The following is a 26,615-nucleotide window of genomic DNA, read 5'->3' as shown; positions in this document are numbered from 1 at the left end:
TCATGGGGGATAATTGGAGAAGAGGTGGGGGGTTTAAGAAGTACAAATAGGTAGTTACAGAATAGCCATAGGGATGCAAAATACAGTATAGGAAATGGAGTAGCCAAAGTGTTACGGCTACATAGGCGAGATTGAACACTCTGAAGCGGTGTATAAAGTTAAGCAAAGGATTTTTAATATTGGCCAGGAGTTGGGCAGACCCTGAGCAGGTCTCTAACATGCTCCAACCTACAATGGAGTCTAAACGCTGGGCTTTTATACTGGTGCAGTCTCTTTGTTTCTTCTTTGGCGGGAAACAGCCTTAGGAAGAGGGGGCTGGGCAGGACTGCAGGAATGTCTTAGCAGTAACAGGAACAGAAATTCGCAAGGCTAAAGGTTATCTTCGACGGCAGCATAGCTCTTCAGCCAGGGACGAACTCCCTGTGAGGCAATTTATTTTCAAAGGGCTAGACATTCTGCAAAGCACAACCTTCACAAATGTTATAAACCAGACACAAGCAAGCAAATGGGAGGTGATAGAGGCTGAAGTCCTTTTAGCTTGTAAATCACTAATTGCTATAACACTCCTTCTTACATTCCTTTTTCCAAGGCCTTTTAGCAAGTCCTTGCTACTTCTTACAAAGAACATTTAAAGCCCTTACATACTTACATATTGAAACTTTTTACAGGGAATATTTGGTGCCCCTACAAAAGAACTTATATGCATGACCCATGGACATGAACAGTCGTGTAGGGACTGCTTGAGGGAGTGGGGTTCCTGGGTGAAGGGCAGCAAAGGGGGAAAATTGGGACAACAGTAATAGCATAATCAATAAAATATAGTTTAAAGAATTAAAAAATAAATATGTTCATGATCTAGTCTTGATTTGTAAAATTTAATCATTTTTAAAAATAAGATTTTTTTACTCTGTCTCATTGACAAAGGAGTTGGACAGATATTTTGATATTCTATCTCTCACCTAGAAGTGTAACTCAGAACTACCTCATCATATAGCTCTATTTCTTGTATAGAAATATTTTATCTAAATAAAGTACAGTAATATTTTAACTTTTATCAATAGAAATAAGCAGAATTCACAATTTTAGTAGCTGCCTTGCATTCACAACAGAATGAGAGATATTTTTAAACAAACATCTTGATAGTTTCATAATCTTACTCAAAATCAAGATGCCTTTGTAAACTGAGAGCAAAATATTTAGCAGTGTGCTGGTAAATTGGTTCCCCAGGAATTTAAAAAAAAAAAAAAAGCCTTCATTTTAGCATTTGTCAACTTCTGTGGATTTTTGTTGAAGTTGTTTTGCCAAAGAAACATTTACATGTGAATCGCAAACCCACACACAGACAGACCATTCTATACAAATATACATACTTCTGTTTGTCTTACCACTTATAGGGGCCTGAGAGGAAAAGTGTCTCCTGAGCATGAGATAGACAAGAGAGCACACTTCAAAGAAAAGAAATCAATGTCTGAGATAACTGATCCTCTTCTTCAAGAGAGACTGAATTGGAAGCATCACCTTTTTGACCGAAGTAGAAATTCCAACAGTTTTAGAGTTTCCCCTAGAATTAGGGTCATGGTCAACTCCACTGAGCAAAGACATGACTACAAAGCTCTTCAAAAAAATGACCCTTGGCAACCATCCTTGTCCCCATAAAGTGGTTGCATCCAGGTTGAGTACCCATAGGCCATAGTTTCTTTAACTTTTTCTACTTCTCCATCTGAGGCCACAAGCATTATGATGCTTTCCTTAGCATCAGTTCAATCTGGGAAAACTTTAATCTTCGTGCAATATCCAGGGAACTCTCACCATCCTGACCAAAAAAAAAAAATTACAGTTATTTATCCCTAGTAGAATCAAATGTCAATACAAAGGGTCCAGTTAATAGTTTAGACTGATTGACTTTCAGGCTTGGCAAAGGCTTTAAATGTTATTAAGTTTTAACAGTAATAGGATAACTTTATTTAATGAGGATGATTAATTTTGCTGTTAACATTAGACACAATTAACTTAATTCAACACAAGTCCAAAGTTAGAAGATCATACTGCTGGAGATACTGCAGGCCACGGTCCAAAGATCTTACCTTGTTTCTTTTCATGGGATCTGCATGGGCTTGCAGGAGCAGAGGGATAAGAGTCTGGTTTTTCATTTCACAGGCATAATGTAATGCAGTGCAGCCGTACTGAAACACAACGGAATAACATTATGGCTCACTCACCAGACTCTACAGATGGTAGAATGTGGCTTTTTTAGCACCTGCTCCTCACATTTTGTGGTGTACAACTAAGCAAAACAGTTCACAACCATCTATGTGCAACTACAGTTTTTGTTCTTAACATCTTTTCTGTCTCAATATATTATTAATGTTCTGTATATCATTATCTTCCTTTCTCATTTTGTGTTCCAAAAGCCAATGCTGAATGATCCCAAGGTTTTTTTGTAGAATTCTGAATGTCTGGTCAATCAGTACCTTGACTGCGTCACCATCTTTTCTCTTAGAGTCTCCACATGGGCCATTTTGCAGATATCATCCTCTATGATTCTTGATCAAAACTCCCAGTCTGAAGAAGGTCACTGGTGCTCATATTACCACAGCACACTTACTCATAAGACCAGTGCAGTTCGGTATAGAAGTCCTCCATGCCTGGTTTGTTGTAGTTTATATTATGTATTATAAAATAGTGGATCTGCTCTGTTGGTACTAATTTAAAACACTAACTACAGGTCCAAAGAAATTTATAGATGGGGCATTTGTGCTAAAAATTTTGCCTTTGAAAACCAAACAACCATGGTTTTGGTAAGTAAAGAAATAATATCCTTGACTATGAGGATTAACAGAATTAACTCTGGATCTTTTTCCCTAGAAACTCCTCTAAGATCATAGGAAATAAAGCTTTAATCTCATGTTTTTTATTAAGTGATGGCATGATAAATGGAAGATCTAGCTCTGAATTTTTCCATGTGAAATAAAGAGAGTCTAAAAAATACAACACACAGCATTACTTACACTTGGAAAATGGATCTTAATATACAGGTCGTTTTTGAAAAAATGTGGTAAAAATATGTACCTGGGTGCACATATATGTATGAGCATGCACAGGAATGTAAGTCTTTATCTAGAGAGAGACATAGATAACTAGAAAAATACCCTAGAGAAATTTTGTTCACAAGCAAAGTTTTAAACATTTTGAATTATCTTTTACTTAATTTTAATGATATCTTAATACATTTCACAGTTAATAAAATTATGATTCACAATAGTAGTCTATCCAAATTAATCCAAAAATTATATTTGGGATAAAAGAAAAAGCACACATTTCATAAACATTCTCTCTCACTCTCTCTCTCTCTCTCTCTCTCTCTCTCTCTCTCTCTCTCTCTCTCTCTCACACACACATACAGAAAAAACGAGAAGTACCTCCATTTAAACATATGATACCAATATAACCCAAAGTAAAATGATGTAAACAATTAATAGAAACAGGGATAGGGACATTTTCTCTATCACAGAACATAGAATGGTAATACACACGCAGATGTATACAACATCAATTAGGGATTACAAATAGAATATTGGTTTTTTGGAATCAAATTTTGACTGGCCTACTTTTTCAGTAAAGAACCAGACATCCAGAATTTCATTCAATCAAATAAGCAAATAAAACTCCTTACAAATAAATTTTTGACCCATTTAAGACCACGTAAGGGGGAAGAAGGGTTCAAGGGCGCAGGGGTAAAAGGTGAAAATAAAACCTTATATTTACAAGCAGGAAGTTAGCTGAGGCTGCACAGGTTGTTATTACTGCTCCTACTATCATTTGGAGTTTTCCTTGACCCTTGGCCTTATCTTTCTTTAGTTTACAGATGGGGACCCTCTTTGCTGGTTGGGACCTTGGCTGCACTAGCAGCTTCTAACGCTCACGGAGCACTTGCCATGCATCAGGCACTCCGCTAAGTGCTTTACATGAATCAGCTGTGTAAGTTATCGATGTCCTCATTTTACAGCTGAGGAAACGGGGAGTTGGAAAAGTTTGTAATTTGTCAAAACGCATATAGGTAAAAAGCGGTAAGCCTAGGTTTACATGCAGGCATTCTGACTCCAGGTTCTTAACCACTGAGAATGAGTTTTGCATCAGAGCCCTCATCTTCATGAACTTCTTGCCAATGGTAGAGCAGCTGTTTTGTTTAATGTTCTACATTCAATAAAAATGTTATTCCTACAAGTTTAGTGCCAGTATATAAACAGCCTAAGGATCACCGAACTGGCAGTGAAAAGAAAAAAGAAGAAAAAATGCAAAAGTGTCTGGGGAAAAAAAAAAAAAAGCAACTTTACAGATGACAAGTATACTACCTACAAATACCATTTCGAATATTATTTCAAAATGACTCAAAATACAAACTTACACAGTCTGAAGCATTAATGTCCACGCCAGCATCAAGTAGCATTCGGACAAGAGTCTCATTCTGCTTTGTCTTTGATACCTGTTACAAATGGCAAGTGCAAGAGGTTTATTTACAAACTTTTTCATCTTATGTCTGAACTATTCCAATCAATAAGCTTCATTTTAATCCCAATACCCCTATGTGCCCAAGATCTTTTTAAAAATTTCCCCCCCTCTGCACCCCCCTCTAATATCAATTAGGTAAACCCAGGGTTCTCAGAGTGTGGGCCTGGACTAGCACTAGAACCTGGGTACTTAGAAACGCAAATTCTGGGGCCCTACCCCAGACCTACCAAAGCCTACTGAGAATGGCATCCAGTGAGCTGTTTCTCTTCCTGGCTCAAAACTCTCCAATGATGTCCCACTGCTCTGAGGGCAAAGCGAACACTTCAGTCTGGCCTGCAAGGGCGCACATGTTTCGGCTTCCACTTACGTCCCTAGCCGGCTTACTCTGCACCTGCTGGCTCACCTTGCTCTAACCCCGTGGGCCTTTAGTTAGGCTTTCATTCCCACCGGGCTCCCTGGTGTCGTAGAATAGTTGCACTGAATATTCTATTCCTTCTGTCTAGAAGCCTTCTCCCTCCTCTCTTTGCCTTGTAAATTAATCTTAAATATCTCTGTAATTAAAAAATAAAATAATAATGATAAACTTTTTTACTATCTTACCCCAAGCCCCTCTTCCTCCAGGAAGTTTTCCCTGACCTAGTTGGCCATGTGAAATCCCTCTCTTCTAGGTTCTCATAACGTTGATCACCTCTCTCTGTACCACCTACTTCATGGTAATTTTACATGTGTTTCTGCCTTTATTTGGTTAATGACTCATTTTTCACTGCCCTCTAACTCTCAGGAGGACAAAGACTACACCTGTTGGGCTCACCGTTTATCCCTAACACCCAGCAGAGTGCCAGCATGCAGTGGGTCCATAAGAAGTTCATTCTGAATGACTGAACAAAAGGATGAAACTAGCAAAGCTCCTCAGTAATCCACTTTTCTTGCCTAGTCCCCCGAGATTTTGACCACATGACAGATTGATCGTTTCCCCCTCCCCCCTGCAACATCTCATTGCTTGAGGGAGCACAGCTCTTCCTGCTCAGTCCTGGTGTTCAGTCCTTTTATTATCCAGGAAGCTCTATCCAGTGGCCTTCTCTCTGTGCTTTCCTCTTGTGTCACTGTCCAGGCTGACTTTCTCCTACCTTTTTCTGAAATAACACAGTCCTTTCTGGTCCCTTTGCCTGTAATTTCTTCTCATGTCATTCATTCCTCATACATTACAAATTAAGCATGTCAGGCCCCATTAATAAATAGAATACATGTACAATCAGAACCAGACTATTCATTTCAATTAGTAACTGTGCTTAGGCATCCAGCTTTTAAACATTAGACTGTCTTAGAAAGCTGGATTGCATATCAACAAATTCTGAATGAACCTTGCTAATCATAGGTGTTTTCTTCATAATCTCCAAAAATATTTGGAAATGAACAATAGATCCCCACCAGCCCCCAAACTACAAATATTTAAATGTTATGTACTAAATACTCAACTAATTTTTTAAGAACTTTTCAAGAATATAAGCAGATTATTTGTTTATCAGTGAATTATAGTTTTCTCTCTCCCATAACTCTTAAGTAACAAAATTGTTACCATATTTAATTGCAGTTCCTCAAATTCTGTAAAATGTAAATACCCAAGGAGGTAATAACATTGCCAACTGGTAGACTTTGTTCTAGAGTTTATGTTAACAGGAATAACTAATACACACGGTCTATTAGCTACAAAGAGAAGGGAGATTGGTCATTGAACTGGAGCAAATTGCACATCCATTGAGTCACCTTTCAAAGGTGGCTGAAGGAGAACCATATGGATAACAGTGAATGAGTCACTGCAAAGCTGTCACTTTATTTGAAAAACAACAAAACTCGTTTCATCTTCTACCCATAATAGAACCGCATTCTTACACCAACTACATCATTATTCATTCAAGAAGTTTATTGCATGCCAAAGACTCATTCAAGCATGAATAACTTTGTCAAGGTGAAAGGTGGGCTTCAAATTCTTTATAAAGATCTTCTGTGTTTATCAGCCACTAGCTGCACATTTCTTTGGGTCTGTTTTTTAAGTCACAACCAGGGTGGGTCCTTAACAATTAGAAACTCAGAAAAATAGGTACAAAAATATACTCCTCTCATGAAAAAGGGCAAAAAGAGACAGTAGAAGGGGAAGTTTTATTTTTAATATTCAGGATTTTTGTGCTTCCTTAAGATGATTCTTAAGCAAGATCAATTGCTTTTTCTAAATAAACACTGCACAGATAATTTTACTGTTGATTAATTTATTTGGCTATTTTTCTTCTTGCTCTACTTGAATCAATAGCATCACATGTACATTGGAAAAGTCATTTATAGATACAAGCCAAGAGCTTATTTTGTTACTGTTTCTTTACATCTCACTGGCCCAGCAAACCTTGATCAGTCATGCTATTGATCTCCTACTCATTGACCCTTTGCTCTCACAAGTATACTCACCATAAGGAAATAACCAATAAGCAGGACAGGCATTAAGAGGACAATGAGTAGATAATCAAAGAAGGTGAATCTTTTCTTCACAGCATAATGCAAGCAGGTTCTCTCTTTCTAAAAATTAAGAAAAGAACTCTTCTTGAATAAAATATTTAATTTCAAATTTCCTATATTCAGACTACCTTATCAAAAAATTTAATTTATGCTTTCCATTTTTATGGTACACATGCCACCTTTTCCTGTGGAGTATGTCTGATGAAAAAGTCAAGGTTTTCACTAATTAGAGTACTGAACAGAGTACAGTCTAAAGAAAAAGCTGGGGTGTGTGTGTGTAAAAAGATAACAGATGAAATGCACATTTTGCAAATCATCAAAAGATGGATTCTCACCCATTTTATTTGGGGGGAAAAATACATTGAGATACAAACATAGGATAAATTCACTATGGAAATCTATAGTTATCCCTTAATCACCAATGGTATATACTTAGTCATTTTATGGTTTGTTCATAAAAAGAATCTTAACCACATAACAAGTTTTCTGTTTCTACATGCATGCAGACAGTGCTAGAAGAACGAAAATAACTCAATTATTGAAGTGCATTAATATTTATCAGGTGATAAACTTAAGTTTCTAAGGAATGTGAGGTATGTAAAGCCTCAGGGCCTCATAATCAACCAAGGGAGACAGAAACATGCCCAAATAAGTATACTGCAGAAAGCTGTCATGACAGGCATACCAGCCAAATCGATGAGGAGAGAGGGAAAGCCAGAGAGAAAAAGGAGGTTAACTTCTACTTGGGGAGGCACTGTTCTTAAATAAGTCTTTCTGTTTTTCTAATATAAAGGTATATATGTTTCCTGTAAAAGTTTTGTAAACTAGGCAAGAAAATAATAATAGAATGAATTTAAAATCACCTATTATCAAACAGCCCAGAGTTAATCATTAAATTTTTAAATGTAGGTTCATACTGCACCTGCAAAATTATATATGCTTTTTAGTTAATTAACATTTAGAATATGTGCATCTTCCCATGCTACTTAATGTTTTTAAACATATGACTATAAAGACTGTTTAACTTTGTATTGAATACAACTATTGTAATTTACTTATCTAAACCTTACCCTTTGGACATTTCCCCACTCCTGTGTCCTGGCCTTACCTGGTTTTTTAGGTTCACATTAGCATTTCTTTTTAAAAGGAAAGAAACAATTCTAAGGTGCCCTCGCCGGCAGGCACAGATCAGGGGTGTGTCTCCATTAAAGCCATCTTGAACGTTGATATAGTTGCTGTCCTCCCTCACCCACCGCCACACTTGACCAAAGTCATTCTGGTAGGCTGCCTGGCAGATGGGCTGAGGAGAACAAACAGAAGCATATTTTGAAATATAAGTATAATTAAACCACAAAAAGAAGAAAATATCATTATCCAGTAACAAAATTCAAGTGTTTCCTAATAGTAATATATTGCTTTATCAACAAGATTTTTGGTTTCAGTTATGCCTAGTGTTAAGTCTAGAACAAACACTGAATCCCTAAAGAATCTCTTAAGATTTCCTAAATTGCTTGGCACACAGAAATGTTTATTGAAGGATGAATGAGTGAATATATGGATGCAATATTTCAGATTAGACTCAGTGAAGAAGTTGTGTGTTGTGTTCATAGATATATAATTCTTGTCAGAGAAGCAAGATTTTACAGACGATAATATAGGCATATTGGAGGAGTTTAGGGCAGCACAAGGTGATAGGATAGAGTCATGACCCCTGTACTCAAGGAATTTAGCAAAGTGGGAAAATACCTATTTTAGATAAATAGCATACAAATAATTACATAATTAGCTGCAACTAGATGTCTTTTAGAAAACATTATAAAGAGCTTTGCAAAGCACAATAGGAGTTTAACAGTGAGACCGAAGCAGATGTGATCTTGCCCAGTTTCCCCCCTGTGCTCTCTCTTTGCTGACTTCTCTCCTTTGTTCAACAGCCTTTGTTTAGCTACTCGTATGTGGCCCTCTGCTCTCTCTGCATAGAACACTTATTCTCCTCTCTTCACCTGGCTAACTGCTTGTTCATCCTTCATATCATAACTTGATTTTTATTTTTTCTAAGTCTCTCCTAACCCCAGTACTCCTTCAAATCAACTAGCATAACTGTAACTATTTTCTTAATTATTTACAACTGTGTATTTCAGGCTAACATGAGTCAGGAGGGGGTGAAACAGCAGCAAGTAAGAGAAGTCATTGAAGTTCAGGCTATAAACTTCATGTGGTTAGACACTACAGGATTCAATTCACCACCTTAGCCCCAGCATGTAACATGGGGCACATGGTAAGCAAATAGTAAACATCTTTGGACTGGTTTTAATTGTGTAAAAAAAAAAAAGCACTTAGAATAATATCCACCATGTGGATGGTGCTCAGTTTAAGGAAGTTATTAGTAGAGCTTATTAAGTCATTCTTTAAGTTGTTAACAAGGTCAAACCTGTACACTGCACCAGCCACAGTTGCTAGTGAGAAAAAGTATAAATTACTTTACTATTAACCATGTGAAATTTGTTTACTGGTTGAGGATATAAGACGCACACACACACACACACACACACACACACACAAGACTAAACAACAGGAAGACAATTTTAAAGGAATGCAGACTTGGGTACATAAGCACTTGCAGCAGCTGAGACAGACCAGTGAGCAGGTCAAGTGGTACATTTGCTAATCAACTCATGTTCTAACATAGCCAAATATTATAATAAGTGAACTTTTAAAAGTAACATACTTTCAAACCCCAAGACCTACTCATGAAGTAAACATCCTAAAGAAAAGTCAACTCAACAACTGATTAAGAGGCACACTTCAGTACCCCAAAATGAAGTGAGCATGTTACAGGGGTTCACGCTTGCAATAAAAATGCACCATTACACAAGTCACCCTTCCTATTCCCCTGAAGTCTTCCCTTCACCAGGCCTCCTCACCAGTCGGGCTCAGCAGTGCCTCCGGTACTGTCTGGCTGACGCAGAAATGACCAGGGCAGCTGAAAGATCATGTATCTGGTGTCAGAAAACTGGGTTGTAGTGGTGGTTCTGCTACTCTCTCCTGGGTGACCATGGATGATTTATTCCTTCCGGGTGTCTGTGACCTCAGTTACCAAATAAAGGAGTGAAGCAGAAGTTCCTTTGGGTTCTCATATTCTGTGATAGTCACAACAACACTGGGTCCCCATTCCCATAAGACACCAAATAAAGCCCTCCTTGCTCGGGCTCCTCAAAATCTTTACTGGGACTTGACTAAAACAGGAAAAGGAGAAGGTGGATAGTTTTCCTGCACAGTCACTTGATGTCTCCGAGTGCTTTCTCAATCCCATTGGAGCGATATTACTTAAAGTATTAATCTAATCTTATCCTTCAAGATTGTCCAGTCTTCTTGTATCCTAGACATAGAGTTTCTGTTTTTGAAAAGCAAAGTATATACATGATTCAGTTAGACATAAAGCGATTCATTGCATGAACTGTAAAAACCGCAGGAAAAAAAATCTCTGCTGTTATAAATTCTTTCTCCACTAGGGGGAAGCTCAGTGTCAAAAGCACTGACAAGAGAAGGATAGGAAACCAATAGAAAAGCGCTGGTTGGCAAGCTAGGAATGAGAAGCGGGGAGGGTGGAGCAGGGGGACTGTCCATTTGGACTGAGGGAAGAGTTATAAATTCTGTTGGCCTCTAAAGTTCCTGAAACTTGGAGGAAGTCGAGGTGTAGAGGAAACCAGTGGGAACGTGGAAAATTACCACGATAATTCTATGCCCAAATAACTCTTAGAACCCTTCTGTCCAACTTCACTGCCAAAATACTAATTCAGATCTTCATAATTCTCACTCATGGCTAATTAACTAGCCAATAATCGGCCTTACGTCTTAGTCTCACCCATTCATCTCTAACATGTCCTCCAAAAACAGCTTCTTACCACTTCCTTCCCTGCTGGAAACCTTCAGTGGTGACCAACCAGATTAGGATGCTGTCCCCAAGCTGGAATACATGATTCTTCAAATCTCACAAATTCTGTCTTTCCAACTTCATCTCCCACCACTCCCCATCGGTGGTACTCTTTACCTGAGTCAATAAAGATGGGTGTTATTAACATCTGTCTCCCCAACTAGACTGTAAACTCCATGACAGCAGGTATTGTGTCTATACTTGTACAACACTGTATCCCCAGCACCCAGCATGTGCTTGACACAAAGTGGGCATTCAATATGTATTTGGTGAGTAAATAAGTAAATGAATAAATTATAATGTGTTTTTACTGGGCACCTCATTTATTTCATTTAACCCTCACAGCAACCCTATAGGCTAAGTAGCATTATTAGAGCCATTTTGTACAGGTGAAAATGAGGAAAGTTGTCTTCCTAGCCAAGGTCACACAGCTCATAGTTGACAATGCTAGGAAGCCAATCAAGGGGAATGACTCCAGAATGCCTACATTCTGGCTCTATTTACTTCAGGCGATTTTAAAACAACCTTCAAAATATCTTCTGGCTATACGACTTTGTGTTTGAGATGTTTTTGGTTTCATTTGCACCCAAAATTAAACAACAGCCTACAGTCTCAAGAGACTGTTGGTGTCCAAGCCTTCTTGGTTATAGAACCACAATTTTTCTCCAAACCGACCTAGAGGTAAAGAAGTAGTGTTCAGAGCAGTTGCAGGAGACATGAGAAAAATTTATGGCCCAGATGGAAACGTTTCAAGAAGGGGTACAAAGTCAAGAGAATGAAGCATTGTATAAGGAAAGATTGCTGGATTTGGTCATCAATGACCATTTAGAGATCAGTTTTTAGAGTGATGGGGCAGAGGGCAGAAGACAAGGGTCCGAGTACATGGTCTATGAAAAATTAGAGGATGTGACTGGAAGGAAATTTGTGGTGTCTCTGGCAGTGAAAGCTAAGAACGAGCTTGCAAGTACATGGAGGGGAGTAGCAGGACCCAGCCAACGTTCTGCACGTTTGTAAGCAAAGTCAAGGGGTTCTAAGTACAGGCTCTGAAAGCAAATTTCTAAGTTCCAATCTCAACTCTACCACGTAACAGTTATTTGGACAACTTACTTAAACTCTTGTACTCAGTTTCCTTCTCCATTTAATAACCACATCCTCTTTATGAGGAAGTATTAAAGGTGACTGCGTAGATGAAGCACTTAGCTCAGATCTGACTCACAATAAACCCTCAATTAATGTTAGCTACACTTGTAATTATTAAAACATAAGAAGCCAGTGATGATGGAAAGGGGTAGTTATGAAAAAGTAGATAATTGCTCAAAGAGAATGGAGAGGTAGCAGGCTAGAGAATAAAAATGGATGCAAGTGCCTTATTAAACAGAATGGCAACTCTGGCTCTAAGGCCAAAGCAAGGGAAGAAAGAGATTAGGGGGTAGAGAGAGCTTTACATTTGCTCATATTTTTGCCAGAAAGTCTGAGGTTTCATCTTCATGCTTTAGGTAAACATGTATTTATCATAAATTGGTAGACATAGATAACTCAATTAATAGCAATTATGTTTACCTCGATGAGCGGGGTTAATGACACAGGAGAAGAAATTGAGACAAGAGTGGAAGAAGCCTCTTAGCATGGTGGGGAATTTTGGGGACAGTCATGATGAAAGTGTCTACATGAGATGAATAAAAACATAAAATTGCTTGAAGCATCAGGTTGTAAAAACATAGTAAGAAGCTACAGTGGGCTGAGCCTGTAGTATAGGTTTGTTACTTTCTTTAGCAAATCTGTGTATCAGGGTAGCATGGGTGAAATGAAGGGGGCAAAGAGCAAAGATTAGAAAAATGTGTGTCAGGCAAGGGGTATAAGAGAAGAGTAGTTCACAATGGAATTTAGACTGAATGGTTAACATATACAAACCAGGTACAGACTGGTAGATTTGATAAAACAAGAGTAAAATAAGCAGTCAGAAACAGAGCTGGATTTGGGCAGAGTCAGTACATGTGATCTAGTGGGAATCGTGACCAGTTAAGATGTTATGATAGGAGGTACAGATACCAAATTCTAAGTGTTACAGACAGAGTGGCCATGTTGAGTGGCTGATTTGGAGTAGAAGAGACAGAGGTCAAGAAAGGAGGGTGAAGGTTTGTGGATATTGAGGTCACTCAGGATCACCCCAGGGATGAGAAAGAAAGGGGAAATTGTGCTACAGTATCAAGGAAGGTGGAAGTGTGTCCTGGAGTATAGGAGACAGCAGTGCAGCAGTAGAGAGAGGGGCACAGCAAAGACTTCAAGTAAGTAATTGAGCCATGGTCATAAAACAGCAATGATTAACAAGAAACAAGTGGACTGAAGTACAGAGCACCATGAGATTTCAGTAAAGACACCAAGGAAGATGGGCTAGACAGGTAAGGCGGAAATTGGAGGGAAGGAATAATGTGTGCCCTGCCTTGATATTCCCCTGACAGCTGCCATCCCTCATAACCCAATCATTGCTGGGACCTTCCTTCATGTTACATAAAGGTCAAGTGGGTCAGACAACCTTAAAAAAATTTTTTTTGCCTTTTTTGAAAGAAAAAATTTACTAAGAAATTCTAAAATCATAGTAATGAAAAAAGAGTCATTAGAAAGAAGTGTTTGGAATTAATCATATAAATATGATAAGGGGTTAATATCCAAAATTTATAAAATACTTACAAAACTCAACACCAAAAAAACACAACCCAATTTAAAAATGGGCAAAGGACCTGTATAGACACTTCTCCAGAGAAGACATACAGATGGCCAATAGACATATGAAAAAACGCTCAATGTCACTAATCATCAGAGGTATGTAAATTAAAATCATAATGAGTTATGATCTCACAACTGTCAGAATGACTGTCATCAATAAATCAACAAACAACAAGTACTGGTAAGGACGTGAAGAAAGGGGAACCCCTTTGCACTATTGGTGGGAGTACAGATTAGTGTAGCCATTGTGGAAAGAAGTATGGAATTACCTCAAAAATTTATATCTGGATCTGCCATTTGACCCAGTGATCCCACTTCTGGGAATATATCTGAAAGAACCCAAAACACTCATTTGAAAGAACATAAGCACCCCTATGTTCACTGCAGCCTTACTTACAATTGTGAAGATATGGAAGCAGCTCAAGTGTCCATCAGTAGATGAGTGGATAAAACAATTATGGCAGCAATCCCCAACCTTTTTGGTACCAGAGTTCAGGTGAGTTTTGCTGGCCTGCTGTCTGTGGATAAGGGTGCAGAGCTTCTCTCGCTTGCCCTCTGTGGATTGGTCGGGGAAGCAGGAGAACAGGAAGTGGAGCTCAGGTGAGCTTCCCTGGTGGCCCAGTTCTTAACAGGCTGTGGACCTAACTGATACTGGTCCATGCCCAGGCATTGGGGGGACCCTGAACTATGGGACATTTTAATCAGCCATTTAAAAAGAAGAAAATTTTACCTTCTGCAACAGCATGGATGGACCTGGAGAACATTATGCTAAGTGAAACAAGCCAGTCAGAGAAAGACAAATACCATATGATTTCAGTCATATATGGAATCTAATGAACAAACTGAACTAACAAGGAAAATGGGGACAGACTCGTAGATGGAGAGCAGATGACAGCTAGTTGGGGGGAGGTAAGGGGGTGGAGGGAGTGAGCAGAAAAGAAAAAGTTCTCATGGACACGGACAACAGTGTGATGATTGTTAGGGGTATGAGGGCATAAGGGAACTAAATGGCAATGGAAAAAATACAATAAAGTTGAAATTTTTAAAAAACCTAACAAGTGTTTATTATTGTTCCATAAGATTTCTTAATTTTTAGAAGAAGAAAAATATCATCTTTCCTTTTCTGGGAAAACACCTCATTAGCGCACAAGGCTCTTTACCAGAATCATTTTGCTTCAAAAACCAACAAATTCTCCTCAGAAATTGTTATGAACATTTTACATGAGATGATTAATGTGTAACATCAAGTCCTCTGAGCCTCAGACAGGGTTCTACAGATCCCTCCTTAGACTGGGAATTAGGGAAGACCCAAATTAGGGGAAAGAACACTGGGGTGGGAAGGGAAACTCTGCTTTTGGAGACGTCTATCATGGCAAGCAGCTCTGATATTTCTATATTATTAAATTAATAACAAGTATTTTTCTAGCTGTGATATTTATACTTGGAGCAGTGCAAAGTGTGATTATGTTAAATAATCTATACAGAATATTTCAATTAATTATCAGCACCAGAGAAGGAAAACTCTGATTCCAAAAAACCTCCGCTGCCTTGCGGCATACCTCTTCAGGGGAAAGGCTAAGGGAGTAAACCCCGACAGAAAATCCGGAGCCGGAGTCCCTAAGGCGGTTTGACGTTGTAGTCAACACCGGCAACTCCTACGGCGCACCTGAACCCAAGCTGTATCGACTCCGTCTTTCCCTTGGACCCTTCAGCTGCGAAGAGAGGGGGGGTCTGCTGCATGGGCAACAGCAGACCCTCCATATTACCCTGCCCAGGCTCTGTAGCTTCAGCGTCATCGCAAGATGTCGATTCAACACGGGAGGAGACAGATACTACCATGTCACTCCCGAGTCAGACTGCACAGCCATTCTCGGCGGTGCAGATAGACTCTTAAGAAGCTACACCATCGTCTCTCGAGACGGACGGCTGCCGACCGAATTATCAGCATGCTGAATATGTCATGTGTTACCAAGAGACACTGCTTAAAACTTAGGGTCTGGGATAGTGGGACGGGGTTGGGGCTTCAGCACCAAGTCCTTGACCCTTTAGTGGGAAGACTAAAGTGTACAAAAAGTTGTTCAGACAGGGATGGAAGGAGACTTGATTTGGGATATAGAACACACAATACAATATACAGATTATGTATTACAGAATTGTACACGTGAAACCTATATAATTCTACTAACCAATGTCACCTCAGTACATTCAATTTAAAAAAGTTGTTCCTGATATTCCAGCTTTCCAGAGTTTCAGTTACTTCTTACCCAGTAGGAGTGTAAGAGTTGCAGCATTTGATTATGGCTTTGCTTTCATGATGAGTGGGGGCTAGTTTCTTTGACCTTTGCAGTGGTTCTCAACCCTAATGATGCCTCAGAATTACCCAGGGAACTTAGAAATAGCATGAATTCCCCCGTCCCCTACCTCCATAGATTCTGATTCAATTGGTAAATAGTGGGACATGGGCCTGTATTTTAAAAGAGCCCTACTGTTTGGCCAGGGTTGAGAACCACTGAGCTAAAATATTGACCTGTTTCTCACATTACATATTACTAAACCTCAAGCCCTTCCCTAACCTAACTTCCCCAGCCAGGTCACAGCTGGATCAGTGTGTCAATCAAAGAGAGATTTTTATCCATATCCTGGGTGCTTATCACTTAGTCACTTCAGGAAGGCTACAATCTAATTCGGGACACTAGACTTAACCTACTGACAAAAGGCCAATGAGCAGCTTGAGGTTCCACATAGTTCTTGCTGCAGGTAGAAGAGATCGAGGAGGTTTCTTAGATAGGAACTGTGAACTGTGCCTTGAAGGATACACAATGCGATTTGAAAGGTGGAAAGGTGGGAAGTAGGGGGCTCAAAGACAGAAGTGAGGAGAGAGGTCTGCAAAAGAAGTGAGAGTATGCAGATGAGCCTTTAGTCAAAGAGAAACAAGATTTTGAAAACCAGGCAAAAATCATAGGTTCCTTACACCCTAGGAAACGGGGAACATTAAGCCCAATTTCAGTAATTATAACTGCAATTAAAAAAACATATGTGGTAGAGTGCCTGGGCTAGGAGACAGTCCCTTTAGACTTAGTGATTGAGGAAGGCCTCTCTGAGGAGGTGATGTGTGGGCTGATGCATGACTTGGCCTAACTAAAAGTAAAGATATAAAGACAGAAGAACATAGAATATTTCAGAATAGCTGGAATGCTATAAGCAAAGACAAGAGTAATCTGTGACACTGAAGAGAAAAGTTAGTTTATTAGTGGGCTCTTAATTCTATGTCTGTGTTTTCTATTCTTTCTCCAACAAGGTCTGCTTGAGAGGTAATGTTGCCTTCACTGCCAGGAAGCTAAAGAAGCCTCATTGCCACACTTCAGACCTTCATGGTGAGGAAGACTGGGAACGGGCAAGAAAGCCTTTGCCTCCAATGGTGAGGAGAAAGGGCAGAGGAAGAGTGGGTTCTAGCTGATACAATGTATCAAACCAAAAGCCCTGGTACCTTTCCACTACCTAAGACCACCAGAGAGGTAACTGCCAGCCAAGGGGGTGGGGGGACCTGTGAAGAAAACCTTCTTCATGGTGTTTGTCAATTTCAGTGGTGTAACTACTGCCACCTCCTTCATTTCACCCTACCAAGGAGAGGTCACTGAACTTGGAGTTGGGCAAAATCAGTTCTCACAAGAAACCAGTTCTAGTTGGCTCCAGTTGACTCCAGTTAGCACTCAAATATAGTCTCCTGACTCCAATAGGAGCTGACATATAGTCTCAAGACTTCTCTATACTGGCTGCCCCAAACTACAAGAGGGGTGAGCTGGGGAAGGACCCAGGATTTGAATGCTTAGTAGGTAATGTCTCCAAACACTCAGTGGGCCAAAACAGGTATTTTTGCACTAACTCTGTTTGGGAAAGAAATAACAAATAACAGTAAAAAATAAATAGTTATAATAGCTACTGAATATGAATTTTTCTGATATGCCAGGCACACAGCTAGGCACTTCACCAACATTTCATTTAATTCTTACAGCAATCTTGGTGTGGGGATAGTTATTACCCCGTCTGGCTGATGAGGAAACTGGGGCTCAGAGCTGTAATTAACTAGGAAGAAGCAGAACTAGAATTCATGCTCTAGTCTAACTCAAGAACCAGGTTGTAACCTATCATGACTCTTCCACCCTCATTCTCCCTTATGTACTAAGTCATCATAGCAAATGTTTCAGAAGCTTCTGTAGCCCTTGATTATTTTCTTCATTTCAGTTTAAGAGAACTCAAGCTCCCAATATTCACCAGACATTGTGTGAGGCTCTACGGCTAGAGCTGAATAAAAGCCAGTAGGCACTCACACGGGTGCTTATCCCATTCTGCATCATACTACATTTGAAATGTAGCTCAAATTCATCCACCAACCTCGTACAAGCACCAGTACAACAGCTTCGTTTCAGGCTCCCGGCTGCCCCTGGTGCAGTTCACCAGTTCATTCTTCCACAGCTACCAGAGTGACCTTTTAAACCCTAATTGGGTCATATTATTGCTCTTACTAAAATCCTTTCATTGCTTTCCATTGCATTTAGAATAAAGCCGAGATTCCTCATCTTGGCCTACAAGACCTGCGTGATCTGGCCCTGACAACCTCCCCCACTTCAGCTCTTGTCACTCTCGCTGCCTCCTGGGCACCAGGGCTTTCAGCCATACAGTGGCCACCCAAGGGTGGGAGGACCACGTTCAACTGACATTATTTAGAATTATGAGAGAATGATGATAACAAACAGCAAATCAATGTTTAGTCAGTTCTTTAGTCTAAATTCTATACGAACATTGCACCTTCTCACTGCCTGCTCTCACCAGAATGCCCTTCATAAACCACTCAATCATTCCGATAGGCCCAGCATTTTTGTTTGTTTGTTTGTTTATTAACAGCAAACATTTATTTCTCACAGTTCTGGAAGCTGGAAAGTCTAAAATCATAGTGTCAACAATCTTTGTGTTTGGTGAGGGTTTTCTGGCTCATAGATGGCTGTCTCTGATGTTTCCTCCCATGGCTGAGGGGGTGAGAGCCCTCTCTGGAGCCCTCTTTTTAAGGTCACTAATTCCATTCACGAGGGCTCTGCCCTTATGACCTCATCACCTCCCAAAGTCCTTACCTCCTAATACCATCACCTAGGGGTTAGGATACAACATATGAATTTGGGGGATGACACAAACATTTAGACCATAGAAAATTGTTATATCCACAGGTTTTTTAAACTAAAACACTGAAAAAATGTGCAATAAAAAGCCTTACTATTACTCCTATCTTTTTAGTAATAGAATTGTCTTGTTTATTCTTACAGATTCTCTTCATGTAAGGGGTATTAAAAGCAAATATGAACATATAGTTTTATCTACTCTACTCATTTCACATGATAGCATACTCTCAACACTTTTGACACTGCTTTTTTAATTTAGCAAAGTGTTTTTGTACATAAAGTACATGCTAAATGTTGTTTTATAGTTACATCATATTGCATTATATGCAGGTAACCTAATTTGTTTAACCCCAAAACATCTTTCTGTCATCTTTCGATAGGCATTTTGATATTTTCTATATTTGCTATTGTAATATATTCTGGAATCTGTTAGTTTTTCTATAAGGTAGATTCTTATATTTAGAATTGGTGGAACAAAGGAGATGTGTATTTGTAATCTGGACAGATATTGCAAATTGCCCTTCCTGGGGTTTATGCCATTTTATTCTCCCACCACCAATGTACATAGGGCCTATTACCCACACCCACAGACTATTTTCACCTGTTTGAACTCATCAATCTGATAGGTGAAAAATGGTCCTGTGTCTCTAAGAACTAAGAAACCATTCTCAGGAGCTACTCCAGCAGACGGTACTCTTTGGACAATAGGCCCAACTTTTTCTTGCTTTGAATTCTTCATACATACATCTTCTCTGTTTAGGAGACTCTTTTCCCATTCTTATCAAGACTAGATTCTCATTTCTCAGAGCTCAGCTCAAATGTCACTACCTGAGAGAAGCCTTTCAAGTCAAATCTAATTATACACACACACACATATATATATATATATATGACCCTGGCTGGTTTGGCTCAGTGGATTGAGCGTCGGCCTGCGAGCTAAGTGTCGCTGGTTCGATCTTCCACTCAGGGCACATCAGAGAAGGAAAACTCTGACTCCAAAAAACCTCCGCTGCCTTGCGGCATACCTCTTCAGGGGAAAGGCTAAGGGAGTAAACCCCGACAGAAAATCCGGAGCCGGAGTCCCTAAGGCGGTTTGACGTTGTAGTCAACACCGGCAACTCCTGCGGCGCACCTGAAGCCAAGCTGTATTGACTCCGTCTTTCCCTTGGACCCTTCAGCTGCGAAGAGAGGGGGGGGTCTGCTGCATGGGCAACAGCAGACCCTCCATATCACCCTGCCCAGGCTCTGTAGCTTCAGCTTCACTGGAGAGGACACTCCAGCGTCATCGCAAGATGTCGATTCAACACGGGAGGAGACAGATACCGTGTCACTCTCGAGTCGGACTGCACAACCATTCTCGGCGGTGCAGATAGACTCTTAACAAGCTACACCATCGTCTCTCGAGACGGACGGCTGCCGACGATATATATATATATATATACCCTCCCTACCCCTCTTATATATTTTCTCTTTATGCTGTTGCTTCCTTGATATTTCTTTTCACTACTTATAATTATTATTTTTTCATTTCTATAGTTATTTTTTACATTAGTAACTCCAGAAGATCAAGGACCACTTATATACCAGGAACTAGCATGTACCTGGAATATAGTATGCAATCAATAAATATTGTTGATTAAATAAATGGATGGGGTGATAGAATAAGTGTTTACAGATTATCAGTGCTGGTTTCTCTTTATACGTTAAAGTATTTCCTTTCTGAAATGTGACTTAGTACATTATAATTTGTAAAATCACTTATACAAGGAAAGACTTAAAACACCAAATGGAGTGGAAGCCCCCTGGTATTCTTTTTGAATGTAGAGTGCCAAATTATGCTAGAGAGTCAATACACAAAGTAGAGAAAGAAAGAGCTGGCAAGATTTTAGGGAGTGGGGGCAATTTTTTTTCCAATTATCTTGCATTTTCTTTTTTCCATATTATGCAAAGGCATCATTTTAAGTACTGAACAGGATCTCACCCAATTCTCTTGTTTTATAAATATTGGAACTATAACTCAGAGAGGTTAAATGACTTCCCCAAAGTCCCATAGACTTCCTGGCACACTCAGAACTAAATTATAGGTTTTCTTGATTTCTAGTCCAATGGTTTTTCCATTAGTCACAACTCATTCTGTATTCCCTGAGTTCTCCTCAACTGTACCAGCTCCCCCAATAAGATCTGTTCAACCTAAATTGCACTCTCTGGATACTGTATATTTCAAAACAATCTTTCTGTTCTTTGAACTATTTACTCTTTTTCGATAGTAACATCTGAAAAATAGATCCATTCCTAAAAGATTAAGAGTGTGTGTGTGCATGGGCATGTACATGTATGCTATGTGTATATTGCATGTATGTGCATGCATATTGTGTGTTGTATATCCCTCTGCTCATATATAACCTTATCATTAGACCTTCCCAAAGTCTAAAAGAGATACATCATTATGATATGATTTTCAAGACATTCTTTTAAAGCCAGTCTCCCCAGCTGATAGAGTCAAGTATCTATAGAAGATTCGATAGGTCTGCTAAACACAAATTCCTAAGCTCTTTAAGTTCTTACATATCTTCCTTTTTCCCAATTTTTTCAATACCTTGCAGTATAATGCTTCTCATCTTCAAAGTAGGAGTAGAATGTACCTCATTGGAATGTGGATATAGTTTACCCCATTTTTTTCACTAAGAGAAAAGAGAAATAGTATATCCTAGTGGAGAAGGATTCCAGAAGAATAGCAGAGTGGTTAAGACCAACTCCTTCCTGGAGTATGATGCCCTTATTGAGACAGCAAGTAGAGAAATAACTTTGCATGTTCATCAGTGATGTAAGCAGAATTTCCCTGAATGTACAGACATAGGTCTCATATAGTTTTTAGCTTCATAACTCTGGAAAAGTTCCTTAAACTATTTTGGCTTCCTTTTTTTCATTCGTAAAATAAGGATATGGTTGTTGTATGAAGTGTATTAATACACATACAGTGTTTAGAACATGGCCAGGTATATAACAGCCTCATAAATGTAAGTTTACAAACAAATTGTAAATAGTATTAACATAAATGTTTAATAACGGTTTAAATGAATCAACCCTGTTTAAAAGTTCAGCTTACAGAGTTGAGGTTGATTATTCCAAGTCAGGTTCCCTCACTGAGCTCTAAGCATAATCCTCCATTGCAGGTGTTAGGCCAAACTCTGAGATGTTCCCTCATTATCTCCTTCTTTTTTAAAAACATATCAGAAGCAATGTGAATGCCCATTGATGAATGAGTGGATAAAAATATGTGGCACAGCCTTTGCCAGGTAGCTTAGTTGGTTGGAGCATCATCGTACCATACACCAAAAGGTTGTGAGTTTGGTTCCCTGTTAGGGCACATACATAGGTCGTGTGTTCGATCCCTGGTTGGAGCACGTATGGAAGGCAACTGATCAATGTTTCTCGGTCATGTGAATCTCTCTCTCTCTCTTTCTCCCCTTCCTCTCTCTCTCTCAGATTAATAAACATATTCTTGGGTGAAGTATCTTTTTAAATGTGACACATGCAATAGAATAATATTCAGCTATAAAAAGAAGGAAACCATGCCATCTATGACAACATGCTGAAACATCGAGGGCATTGTGCTAAGTGAAATAAGTCAGACAGGAAAAGATAAATACTGCATGATCTCACCTACATGTGGAATATAAAAACAAAACAAACAAACAAAAAACTGGAGCACATGAATATGGAGAACAGATCGGTGGTTATCTGAGATCAAAGGTTCAGATTTCCAGTTATACAATGAACAAGTCCTGGGGATATAATGTACAACATGGCAGCTATAGTTAAAAATACTGTATTGAATATTTGAAAGTTACTAGGAAAATAGATCTTGAAATTTCTTGTCATAAGAAAAAAGTTATAACTATGTATGGTGAAAGATGTTAACTGGACTTATTGTGGTGATGATTTTGCAATATGTACAAATATTGAATCATTATAGTTTATACCTGAAACTAATATAATGTTATGTCAATTATACCTCAATTTTTAAATATTATCATGTCTATCATGCATATATAATACATATATGTGGTATCATATATGTATATCATAACTACTAACAAGGCAAGGCTCTGAAGGGTAGCAGAATATTTAACCCAAAACACACCTCTCAGCATAAAGATTATTGTGAGCTAAAGGCAATTGAGAAGAAGCTGAGACAAGGAAATTTCTTCGCCCTACAGCTACTTAGCTAAAAGCAGGACATAAATTTGTGAAGGTGTTCCCCCCTTCCCTCTTTAACAGGAAGGACAAAAGTTACCCTTGTTAGCCCAGAGAAGAAACCAAAGGAATGTACATAATAAAATTTGCCAACTAGCCTTTATCTTCCATTAACTCCTATATATATTTACCTTCCCATAATCTGCTCCTCCTAGAAACTCAAAGTCTGTTTCCCCTATCTTGCCACGATAAATGTATTGTTCTTTTGTTAAGATGCTATATGAGTCCAGGTTCTAACCACCTGTTGAGTTACTCAATCCTTATGTATGCATGGTGCAGGTGTTAATAAACTCGTTTGTCTTTCTCTTGTTAATCTTTCTGTTGTCCATCTATGTTACAGGGCCCCAGCCAATGCATCCAAGATGGGGAGAGCAAAACAGGATTCTTTTCCACCCCTACAGCTTTACAGGTATAGTGAACTTCTATCAATCTATCAACATGCCAAGTGGGAAGTTGAACTTTAATACAAGTTTGAATAAAAATAGTTACATCGAGGCAGTATAGACTGAGGGAATGGGGCAGGACGGGATGTTTTTTGCCCTGTTCTTATTTAGTGGTTCACATCCTTTACACCAAGGAAATGCAAAGTAATTAGTACAGGACAAGTGAGAGACTGGTACATGATAGATGAGTAGATTATGTTTAAGTATTTGAGAGACTAGTCTAGAGCTTCTCAGCCTTTTTAAAATGATAGATGGAGGAATGTTACAGAGGATTCCAACCCAGAGGTTCTGCATCAGAATATTAGAGGGTGAAGCTAAGCTTTTTCTTTCTTTTTCCATTCACATGTAACTCCCAAATGCAAGTAGAAGAAGTAACCTCAACTTTTCTCTAATATAAAAGAATCCATTTCTCTTCAGCTGTTTCTCTTTCATGCATCACTGAAGTCAGATTATTCTAAGTCTAGACATTTATCAGCACAGTGTTTTAGTCCATGTATCAAGAAGTTGATGTGTGGGGATATTAATGATTTTCTAAATCTTTGGCAGAACCAGTGTAACTCTAAAATCCATTGCTCTGGGATACCATGAAATCTGTCAACCGAAAATGAGAAGTGTCTACACCCATGAGCCAAACTGGATGATCTCTGTGGGGCGTTCGATGAGAGCACCCCTCACACTAAGGGGACGTCTCCGGGCTTCAGGGCTGCTGGAATACAATGAGACAGTACAATAAACGCACCCGAACACAGCCATCCCAGCAGCAGCATCCCTGCAACAGCTCTCATGACGGAAGACTCAACACTCACTCTTAACACAAATCTGCTGCCCAAACTGGTTTTGCAAGTACCTTTCCATACCCTCATTTATGGCTTCTTTTACAAGAAGAAGAAGGAGGATGAGGCGAAAGAGAAGCTGATATCAAAGGGAATTCTGATGATTGAGAAATTATTTTTGAAAAAAGGTAAACAATTTTCTTTCTGGAAATGACTGAGTTTTGGGGTATTTCATATTGCTAATACAAGAGTAAGTAAACAGTAAGCATAAGTAAATGGAAAAGCCTAGACTTTACTTCCACTTATGCTAATGAGATGCATGGCCACATTTATTTCAATACTACCTTAGACTATTTTTGTTTCAACATTAATTATGAGTTTTGAATAACTACCTATGATCTTCTAGGTAATCAAGCTTTTCTGTGAGTGTGTGTGTTTGTGTGTGTGTGTGTGTGTGTGGTTATTGTATTTGTTTTTTTTTAAATATCATAGTAAATCATAGTTGCATTGTCCTCAATATATCTGAAAAGTGAAGCATATATTCCACTTCTGGGCATATTTTCATTGATATTTGTAAGTAATTCAACATGTCTTGTCTTGCCTTGCCTTGCCTTGCCTTGACTCAACTCAACCACTTGCAAAATCAACACACAATCAACAAACATTGCATTGCTCATGTAAAGACTTTTCTTTTAATGTAATTATTCGCAGGGCCTAGACAGCAGCCTAGCTATCCACTGGCTGTGCCCAGTGTGGTGTGTAGACCAACAGCATAAGCATCAAGGATCTGGGATGCATAATCTTAGGCCCCACTCAGCCCTGCAGAATAAGGATCTGCATTTAAACAAGATTTAAACAAGATCTTGGGGTGATCAGTGTGCACATTAAAATTTGAAAAGCACTAGCCCAGAGCAGTGTTTCTCTTCCACCAGTGGTAAACTGATCACTTACATCAGAATCATCAGGATGCTCTTCTAAAATTAGGTTTCCAGACACTACCACAGACTGTGTGAAGCTCTCTCTGGAGTGGGGGCACTTGAAACTGCATTTTAAACTATTTTTTCTCACTGACACTTAGGCAATCTTGAGCTTGAGAGTTACTAGAGTAGCATTTTAGAACATTACAAGTGTTGTCATTTTATTCTATGTGACCTCTTCACCAGACCAAAGTCACTGAGCAAGACATCAAAGAATTATAAACTAATCAAACACACACACACACGGTATTAGAAATAACTGCGAATGCAGAGAAACTGAATTTAGTACTAGAAGAAACACCCAATGAGGTTCTGCTGAGCATCGGCAATGCAATGCAGACTAACAGGTTAATGTGTTAGAGGGAACAAATAGTGAATAATAATGCCATTACATCTCTTGTATTTGTTTAAGCATTACTCACTGGTACTCCTTTGAAATGTAGTTAAAAATCAATTTGATTCTAATAGGTTACTTTCAATACAGGACAAAGAAATTTTTGTATCCATCAGATGTGAAAAGAAAGAACTCAAAAATATATTTAAAAACCTGTTGGCTTTCTTTCTCTTCTTATAGAAAAAAGTCTTTATTAATAATTGCTAGAGTTAAACTTCCTTTCAAACACCAAGCTGAAAGGTATTATTCTGTGCATGCATTTCCATAAAAGAACCAGTCTATCTTTTGTACATTTAGAAAATCCAGTTAGGTACAATTTTCACTTTTCCTCTGGATGTTTTACCTCAGAAAAGCACGACTCAAACTCTACTTTTGCAAGGTCCAAATTACCCCTGCAAACATGTGGACATCATGAATGTGTTGTATTCCTTTCTGTTTATATGTAGCTTTTTTGAATTGCCAAACAGTTTGCCTTAAGATAAAAATGTCAGAAAGATTAATACACAGGACTTTGTTCTGACTTGATGCTCACACAGAAAGTTAAACAGAAGGAAAGGAAACACATTAACAGGAATAGGAAATTACATTTGAAAACCATGAGCAGTTTTTAACAGCTTTCGGGTCTAATTTTCAGGAAGATTACATACCTCAGAGTATAGGATTCCCATGCCGGTCCCTCACAGACCTACTTCACCTGCGCAGCTTCTTGAATCTTCCAGAGGTTATTTCTGATTAATATAAAAATGCTTCCCGGCAAAGAAAAAGATCCCAGAGGCTCAGGTCAGCGGCAAACGCTTTCTTTCCGCACCTGTGAGTGCTTTTCTAGCAACACAGGCAGCAACACCACCTTGTAGAGGGCCCAACCCAATGAAGCAAAGGCATTAGTTACCCTGTAATGACCCACGCGGTGCATCATCTAATGTTACAAACA

At 39.0% G+C, this 26,615-nt stretch overlaps 1 protein-coding gene across 1 annotated transcript; it reads right to left on the bottom strand.

Moving 5' to 3' along the window:
• Nucleotides 1-1,243: 1,243 nt before the first annotated feature.
• Nucleotides 1,244-26,615, bottom strand: ANKRD22 (ankyrin repeat domain 22). Its single transcript, XM_090279262.1, has 6 exons — nucleotides 26,332-26,615; nucleotides 8,123-8,314; nucleotides 6,967-7,074; nucleotides 4,406-4,483; nucleotides 2,085-2,183; nucleotides 1,244-1,813 (listed from the first exon to the last, which is right to left on the bottom strand). The coding sequence occupies exons 1-6, from the start codon at nucleotides 26,350-26,352 to the stop codon at nucleotides 1,736-1,738; spliced, it is 576 nt and encodes a 191-aa protein (XP_090135388.1). The 5' UTR covers nucleotides 26,353-26,615; the 3' UTR covers nucleotides 1,244-1,735.

This window comes from Furipterus horrens, unplaced genomic scaffold (assembly GCF_987537825.1).
Source record: "Furipterus horrens unplaced genomic scaffold, mFurHor1.1.pri manual_scaffold_5, whole genome shotgun sequence".
NCBI classification, from domain to species: domain Eukaryota; kingdom Metazoa; phylum Chordata; class Mammalia; order Chiroptera; family Furipteridae; genus Furipterus; species Furipterus horrens.
This window is presented reverse-complemented; position numbering and strand designations above follow the sequence as displayed.